This window comes from Hyla sarda, chromosome 9, assembly GCF_029499605.1.
Source record: "Hyla sarda isolate aHylSar1 chromosome 9, aHylSar1.hap1, whole genome shotgun sequence".
In the NCBI taxonomy this organism is placed as follows: domain Eukaryota; kingdom Metazoa; phylum Chordata; class Amphibia; order Anura; family Hylidae; genus Hyla; species Hyla sarda.
The window spans coordinates 185,807,869-185,817,145 of NC_079197.1; the positions used below are offsets into that span (position 1 = coordinate 185,807,869).

Genomic DNA, 9,277 nt, shown 5'->3' on the forward strand with positions numbered 1-9,277 from the left:
AGATATGAGATAGATAGATATGAGTTAGATGGATATGAGAGATAGATAGATAGATATGATATAGATAGATAGATAGATAGATATGAGAGAGATAGATAGATAAATATGAGATAGATAGATAGATAGATAGATAGATATGAGATAGATAGATAGATAGATAGATAGATATGAGATAGATATATGTGTATATATATATATATATATATATATATATATATGATAGATAGATATGAGATAGATAGATAGATATGAGATAGATAGATATGAGATAGATAGATATGAGATAGATAGATAGATAGATAGATAGATATGAGATAGATAGATATGAGATAGATGTGAGATAGATAGATAGAAAGTTATGAGATAGATAGATAGATATGAGATAGATAGATAGATAGATAGATATGAGATAGATATATAGATAGATAGATATGAGATAGATAGATAGATAGATAGATAGATAGACAGACATTATCCCTCATACATTCATTCACCTCTTTATTGTAATGACAGATGTTTTACAGTATTTCTCAGGAATTATATTAGGTAATCCATGTTGTGTAATTCCTTACGAGAACTTCTTCTCCATCATCCCTGTCCGTCCCCCCGGCTCCTCTCCATTTTGTGGTAATGGATGATCCCACAATGACTCTAATCAAGGATACGTGAGGTGAAGAACGACTGCAGAATATAAGAACATTCCAGAACGTCTTCATTTACTATCTACAGGTCATTCAGACACCACATTCTGGAACATTTTAGGTTATAAGACTCATATATGTCTGGAGATTCATCAAGACTTGTGGAGAGGAAAAGAGGACCTGTTGCCCATAGCAACCAATCAGATCGCTTCTTTCACTTTTGAAAAGGCCTGTGATAAAGCGATCTGATAGGTTGCTATGGGCAACAGGTCAACTTTTCCTCAGCACAGGTCTTGATGACTCTCCACCATTATTCCTGGTTTAGTAGATATAGTTGAGTCCTCACAATGTCTCCTCACAGAAGTTAGGCCCCTGTCATGGTCGGAGTGATGTCACTATATCTCAGTCCTGTCATGGTTGGAGTGATATCACTACATCTCAGTCCTGTCATGGTTGGAGGGATGTCACTATATCTCATGCCTGTCATGGTTGGAGTGATGTCACTATATCTCAGTCCTGTCATGGTTGGTGTGATGTCACTATATCTCAGTCCTGTCATGGTTGGAGTGAGGTCACTATATCTCAGTCCTGTCATGGTTGGAGTGATGTCACTATATCTCAGTCCTGTCATGGTTGGAGTGAGGTCACTATATCTCAGTCCTGTCATGGTTGGTGTGATGTCACTATATCTCAGTCCTGTCATGGTTGGAGTGAGGTCACTATATCTCAGTCCTGTCATGGTTGGTGTGATGTCACTATATCTCAGTCCTGTCATGGTTGGAGTGAGGTCACTATATCTCAGTCCTGTCATGGTTGGAGTGATATCACTATATCTCAGTCCTGTCATGGTTGGAGTGATGTCACTATACCTCAGTCCTGTCATGGTTGGTGTGATGTCACTATATCTCAGTCCTGTCATGGTTGGAGTGATGTCACTATATCTCAGTCCTGTCATGGTTGGTGTGATGTCACTATATCTCAGTCCTGTCATGGTTGGAGTGAGGTCACTATATCTCAGTCCTGTCATGGTTGGAGTGAGGTCACTATATCTCAGTCCTGTCATGGTTGGAGTGATGTCACTATATCTCAGTCCTGTCATGGTTGGAGGGATGTCACTATATCTCAGTCCTGTCATGGTTGGAGGGATGTCACTATATCTCATGCCTGTCATGGTTGGAGTGATGTCACTATATCTCAGTCCTGTCATGGTTGGAGGGATGTCACTATATCTCAGTCCTGTCATGGTTGGAGTGATATCACTATATCTCAGTCCTGTCATGGTTGGAGTGAGGTCACTATATCTCAGTCCTGTCATGGTTGGAGTGATATCACTATATCTCAGTCCTGTCATGGTTGGAGGGATGTCACTATATCTCATGCCTGTCATGGTTGGAGTGATGTCACTATATCTCAGTCCTGTCATGGTTGGAGGGATGTCACTATATCTCATGCCTGTCATGGTTGGAGGGATATCACTATATCTCAGTCCTGTCATGGTTGGAGGGATGTCACTATATCTCATGCCTGTCATGGTTGGAGGGATATCACTATATCTCAGTCCTGTCATGGTTGGAGTGATGTCACTATATCTCAGTCCTGTCATGGTTGGAGTGATGTCATTATATCTCAGTCCTGTCATGGTTGGAGTGATATCACTATATCTCAGTCCTGTCATGGTTGGAGGGATGTCACTATATCTCAGTCCTGTCATGGTTGGAGTGATGTCACTATACCTCAGTCCTGTCATGGATGGAGTGATGTCACTATATCTCAGTCCTGTCATGGTTGGAGTGATGTCACTATACCTCAGTCCTGTCATGGTTGGAGTGATGTCACTATACCTCAGTCCTGTCATGGTTGGAGTGAGGCCACTATACCTCAGTCCTGTCATGGTTGGAGTGATGTCACTATATATCAGTCCTGTCATGGTTGGAGTGATGTCACTATATCTCAGTCCTGTCATGGTTGGAGTGATGTCACTATACCTCAGTCCTGTCATGGTTGGAGTGATGTCACTATATCTCAGTCCTGTCATGGTTGGAGTGATGTCAGTATATCTCAGTCCTGTCATGGTTGGAGTGATGTCACTATATCTCAGTCCTGTCATGGTTGGAGTGATGTCACTATACCTCAGTCCTGTCATGGTTGGAGTGATGTCACTATACCTCAGTCCTGTCATGGTTGGAGTGATGTCACTATACCTCAGTCCTGTCATGGTTGGAGTGATGTCACTATATATCAGTCCTGTCATGGTTGGTGTGATGTCACTATACCTCAGTCCTGTCATGGTTGGAGTGATGTCACTATATATCAGTCCTGTCATGGTTGGAGTGATGTCACTGTACCTCAGTCCTGTCATGGTTGGAGTGATGTCACTATATATCAGTCCTGTCATGGTTGGAGTGATGTCACTATACCTCAGTCCTGTCATGGTTGGAGTGATGTCACTATACCTCAGTCCTGTCATGGTTGGAGTGATGTCACTATATCTCAGTCCTGTCATGGTTGGAGTGATGTCACTATATCTCAGTCCTGTCATGGTTGGAGTGATGTCACTATATCTCATGCCTGTCATGGTTGGAGTGATGTCACTATATCTCAGTCCTGTCATGGTTGGAGTGATGTCACTATATCTCAGTCCTGTCATGGTTGGAGTGATGTCACTATATCTCAGTCCTGTCATGGTTGGAGTGATGTCACTATACCTCAGTCCTGTCATGGTTGGAGTGATGTCACTATATCTCATGCCTGTCATGGTTGGAGTGATGTCACTATATCTCAGTCCTGTCATGGTTGGAGTGATGTCACTATATCTCAGTCCTGTCATGGTTGGAGTGATGTCACTATATATCAGTCCTGTCATGGTTGGAGTGATGTCACTATATCTCATGCCTGTCATGGTTGGAGTGATGTCACTATATCTCAGTCCTGTCATGGTTGGAGTGATGTCACTATATATCAGTCCTGTCATGGTTGGAGTGATGTCACTATATCTCAGTCCTGTCATGGTTGGAGTGATGTCACTATAACTCAGTCCTGTCATGGTTGGAGTGATGTCACTATAACTCATGCCTGTCATGGTTGGAGTGATGTCACTATACCTCAGTCCTGTCATGGTTGGAGTGATGTCACTATACCTCAGTCCTGTCATGGTTGGAGTGATGTCACTATATCTCAGTCCTGTCATGGTTGGTGTGATGTCACTATATCTCAGTCCTGTCATGGTTGGAGTGAGGTCACTATATCTCAGTCCTGTCATGGTTGGAGTGATGTCACTATATCTCAGTCCTGTCATGGTTGGAGTGATGTCACTATATCTCAGTCCTGTCATGGTTGGAGTGATGTCACTATATCTCAGTCCTGTCATGGTTGGAGTGATGTCACTATATCTCAGTCCTGTCATGGTTGGAGTGATGTCACTATATATCAGTCCTGTCATGGTTGGAGTGATGTCACTATACCTCAGTCCTGTCATGTTTGGAGTGATGTCACTATATCTCAGTCCTGTCATGGTTGGAGTGATGTCACTATTTTTTTTTCCTTAACCATTATGTTACTAGGCATTTTGTTTACTTCTTTTCCCCTTTTTTGATATCTTTTGTTTGTATAACTTATAGATCTGATGAAGGTCCAGGTAGGACCGAAACGTCATACTGTTTAACTATTGGATTGCTAATAAAATCTAAATCTACTTCACCGTGAGAAGTGGTGTGCAAAGTTTTATCTTTTATATACACGTAAGGATTGGGATTCCTAACTCCAGCACCCACGACATTTTTGAGAGTGACGTATTTCTGCATTAAGTATACTTTCCCTATACGGTCACTTCAACTGAAGAATGGCTAGTAACGTCTTTCATTATGATCAAGACGAGACCGACAGAATAATAGCAAGGACCACTCTGTCCAGTGATTTTCTTCAAGTTCCATCATATGAATTTCGCACACGCGAACTGGAACGGGAGTCTCGACATCTAGTGAACCTCGAACTCCATTGTGCCACATTAACAGAATATCTGAAAGTTCATAGAATACCACGTGGACTTCGTGTTAAATTGAGACCCACGATCTTCAGCGACAAGAAAGATTATTGCGATTTTTTTATACAAATTTTGAACAAATGTTCAAATGACATCATGACACTTACAGTGGACTTTCTGCAAAAAGAAATTAAGCTATTACAGGATAAGGTGAAAACCATTGAAGCACAGCTGGATACCGCTCTCAATCCAGAGGAATTGACCAGAACAAAAGAACGACTGACGACTAATCTTGACAAACATAAGAAGGACTCAGAAAAGAAGAAAAGAGACAAATTTGTCCGAGACACCGAGGACTATCTACAGAATCATGTGTACAGATGGCAAGACCCCATCATCGGACAGAGACCCTATTACTCCAATAGAGGAACATCACAAGCTGCATACTCATCAAGTTCCAAGGGCAATGAAGCCTACTATGGAAGAGGTCGTCCCGGCGGGAGACGCCGCCCACAGAGAAGGAGGGGTGGGTTTGGAGTTTCAAATATAACAGAGAGTACCACGACTACTAGATCACAGGTATGCCCATACACCTCTACAACTCCACCTCTAGTTGTTAACATTTCCTCTAAATCCTTGACACCCACACAGATAGAGCTCCTACAAAGGGGATTGTCTTTCTGTCCAGCTTATTCATTTGATCTATTCCAACTAGATTTGGATTTACATAGATTTTTTAGAAATATCAGATTAAAAGCATTTTTTGATAGCCAAACACGTATGGTTCCCACCCAAACCACTACTTTGACCCCAATCAACGCCCAAACACTCGGGATTAAAATCCTTAGCAGATTCACGCCCCCGAGAGGACCACCCGCTGTTGAAACTTTTATTGATTTCATTAAAAGAGATATTTCGTCTCTCCGCAAGGAAATTTCTAAAGGTACTCTCCATTACCCCAATAACTTCACCTCCAGCGAGATACGTGCCCTAGGGGACTTACAAAATGATAAAGCAATTATCATTAAACCAGCGGATAAGGGGGGAGCAATAGTGGTACAAGATACCACTGAGTACATACGCGAAATTCATTCACAATTGAACGACACCAGTATATACAGGAAACTAGATTCAGATCCCGTAAAAAAGATTGAACACAAAAAACTAGAATGTATAGATCACTATTTAGAACTTAACATCATTGACAGCAAGACCCATACATTTCTCCGTAAAGAACACCCAATAACTCCTGACTTATACACACTTCCGAAAATTCATAAAAATCTTCAACATCCTCCTGGTCGTCCAATTGTAGCCTCAACTGAATCCGTACTCTCACCCCTGTCCATTACTCTCGAAAAAATCCTCACACCCCTCATTAAGACAACACCTTCTTTTCTTCTCGACACTACAGCCTTCATACAACTAATCCACGGCATTACTAATATCCCCCCAGATTCTATTCTAGTTACCTTAGATGTAAACAGCCTGTACACCTCAATTAAACATGAAAAAGGACTTCATGCCACCAAACAGTTTCTCATCAATTCCGCCTTCACACCTGATACCATAGATTTTTGCACTGACATTTTGGAACTAGTTTTACACAATAACTACTTTTTATTTCAGGATGATTTCTTCCTGCAGATACAAGGGACGGCAATGGGGTCTAACATGGCACCCCCCTATGCCAATGCCTATATGGCTTGGTTTGAGGCACAATACATTTACCCTGACCCAGCATTCCAGACCCACTCCTTGGTCTGGAAAAGATATATCGATGATATATTCTGTATTTGGAAAGGACCATTGCCCACCCTACAATCATTTCACGAATACATAAACTCCATTTGGCCTGAGTTACAATTTACCATTCACTACCATTCAGATCACATAGACTTCCTAGACACCACCGTAATAGTTGATTCCTTTGGACAACTCACCACTGACCTCTACATTAAACCCACGGACCGCAATAATTTACTCCTATATACCAGTTATCATCCTAAATCCACAATAGAATCCCTTCCAAGATCACAATTTCACAGAGTTAAACGCATAGTCAGCAACCCACAGATACAACAACAACGTATAGAAGAAATGTCAGTGAAATTTAGAACAAGAGGCTACCCTGAGCGGGTCCTCTCCAAGGCACAACAACCTAGAACCCCCAGATCAAACAACACAGCCCGTATACCGTTTGTTCACACATATCATCCATTTTCATACAAAGTACATGGCATAATAAGAAAACACTGGACATTATTACACCAAGCCCTACCAAATGTTAATGAATTTAAATACCCATTTATGCCATGCTTCAGAAGACCAAGGAATTTGAGAGACCGTTTGGTACGAGCTGACATAGGCAGTGCCAATACACATTCCACACAAACTCTGTTAAAACCCCGTAAAAATGGCACGTTCCCATGCCTCCATTGTATACAGTGTAACAGCATAATAAAAGGGGATCGCACACACCACCCCAGATCTGGAGAGTCAATTCCTCTTAAAGGATTTTTTTTACCTGTGATACTAATTTTGTGATTTATCTATTGAAGTGTCCATGCGGCCTAGCATATGTAGGTGAAACAACCCAAAAAATTTGCGACCGTATCTCACAGCACAAATCTACCATCAGACGGAAAAACCTACTACTACCTGTTCCCCGCCACTTTGATACACATAATCACACTCCATCACAGCTTACATTCCAGGTATTAGAACAGATTCATAGAAAAAGGAGAGGTGGTAACAGAAGTAGGCTATTGCAGTTGAGGGAAGCATACTGGATACATAGACTACAGACACTGGAACCGCATGGGCTCAAACGGGAATATGACATTACCAATATGTAGAGTGTCTTTACTTGACTACGCTGTAACATGCTGATGATATACCCTTTTTTTCCCCAGGTGCGCTGAGGATACTATCTCCGGACCAATGCTGTGGGGGCCCACCTATTCTCGTATCCTTTCAGACATTTTATTATCCCCTTAACCCTTAAAGTCGGTTATATGCTATTCTGTTGATCTTTCCCATGTTTGCTCCTCTTTTTCCTTTTTTTCCCATTAAATACACCCTTCACACTTCTATACTTTTTCCTACATTATTTTTGATCTTACATTTTCCTTATTCATCACACATAATCCTCTACTTATATCCTCCTTTATGGCTACCCCCCTCTCTATTCATCAGTTCTTTCCCATTTATAACACCTTGTTCCCATACATCACTCTATTACACTCAGTTCAACACACCCCTTTTTTCTGTTTCTTACACCCTTGACACTGATCTTGTTCATCACACATAATTCTTTATCTATATCCTCCTATATGGCTGCCCCTTTCTATATTCATCAGTTCTTTCCCATTTATAACACCTTTTTTCCCTTACATCACTTTATTACACTCAGTTAAACACACTCTCTTCCATTCTGACACATTTCCTAAACTGTGGAACGCTGTTTGCGTTCCACGACGTCACTTCCGGTTTCCATTCTCATCTATCTCTATGGGTGGAACGCATTTGCGTTCCACGGCCCGAGTCACATGACACACCGCACTTCCGGTTTCACAACCGACGGCGGCTCTAGAACCCCAGGCACAACAGGTAACCCAATTTTACCATCTCTCATCCCCTGCCCACATAGACCATCCACATACACTCCTACAGACATGTCTAACTCAGCATCCGTCTATGTTCGACCGATTCATACCTGTATAAACCGGAAGTGACATCACTTCCTTACCACATTTAAGCATCTCCCCTTCCACCTCAGTTTCCTGATGCCTCCAGCGACCATAGGTCGCACTTCAGACTACCTCCACACACAGCTATACGCCGGCTCTTTACTCTGACCTCCACAGCAAAGTCTCCATAAGAACCCTAAGGTTTATATCCGCTCTACATGACATATTCTATACAATGTTATACCCGTATATATATGATAACAGATCTTGCAGGCTGTATACTTATGTCATATCCCGATTACGGTATTTCACCCACATGCTTTGTACATTGTTATACCCGTTTGTATATATTATATAAGATCTTGCAAATTTTATACCTATGACATACCTTGTTTATGGTGCTTCATTCACCTTTAATACGCATACTTGATCCTATCCACGACTGTGTCATGTCCTAATTTGCATTTTAGATCCTATGAGACTTGCCACTGTATGATTAGGTACCAGTTCTTTGTAAATTAATGATCCCAGTAGTTACTACAGAGATTGATTGGATTCGAGTCGGCCTTCACTTGGATATTACTGTACAATTATGTTTCCTTTTTTTCCCTTAACCATTATGTTACTAGGCATTTTGTTTACTTCTTTTCCCCTTTTTTGATATCTTTTGTTTGTATAAGTTATAGATCTGATGAAGGTCCAGGTAGGACCGAAACGTCATACTGTTTAACTATTGGATTGCTAATAAAATCTAAATCTACTTCACCGTGAGAAGTGGTGTGCGAAGTTTTATCTTTTATATATATCAGTCCTGTCATGGTTGGAGTGATGTCACTGTACCTCAGTCCTGTCATGGTTGGAGGGATGTCACTATATCTCAGTCCTGTTATGGTTGGAGTGATGTCACTATATATCAGTCCTGTCATGGTTGGAGTGATGTCACTATATCTCAGTCCTGTCATGGT

At 41.4% G+C, this 9,277-nt stretch overlaps 1 protein-coding gene across 2 annotated transcripts; it reads left to right on the forward strand.

Moving 5' to 3' along the window:
• The first annotated feature begins 910 nt into the window (after window positions 1-910).
• Window positions 911-8,979, forward strand: LOC130291161 (uncharacterized). 2 transcript variants are annotated; one of them, XM_056539631.1, is made up of 4 exons: window positions 911-931; window positions 4,259-5,199; window positions 7,536-7,588; window positions 8,942-8,979. In XM_056539631.1, exons 2-3 carry the CDS (start codon window positions 4,480-4,482, stop codon window positions 7,542-7,544), a joined length of 729 nt encoding a protein of 242 aa, XP_056395606.1. In that variant the 5' UTR covers window positions 911-931; window positions 4,259-4,479; the 3' UTR covers window positions 7,545-7,588; window positions 8,942-8,979. The 2 variants fall into 2 exon arrangements, with proteins under 2 accessions (XP_056395606.1, XP_056395607.1); XM_056539632.1 differs by lacking the exon at window positions 8,942-8,979 and adding an exon at window positions 7,819-8,047.
• The last annotated feature ends 298 nt before the right edge of the window (window positions 8,980-9,277 follow it).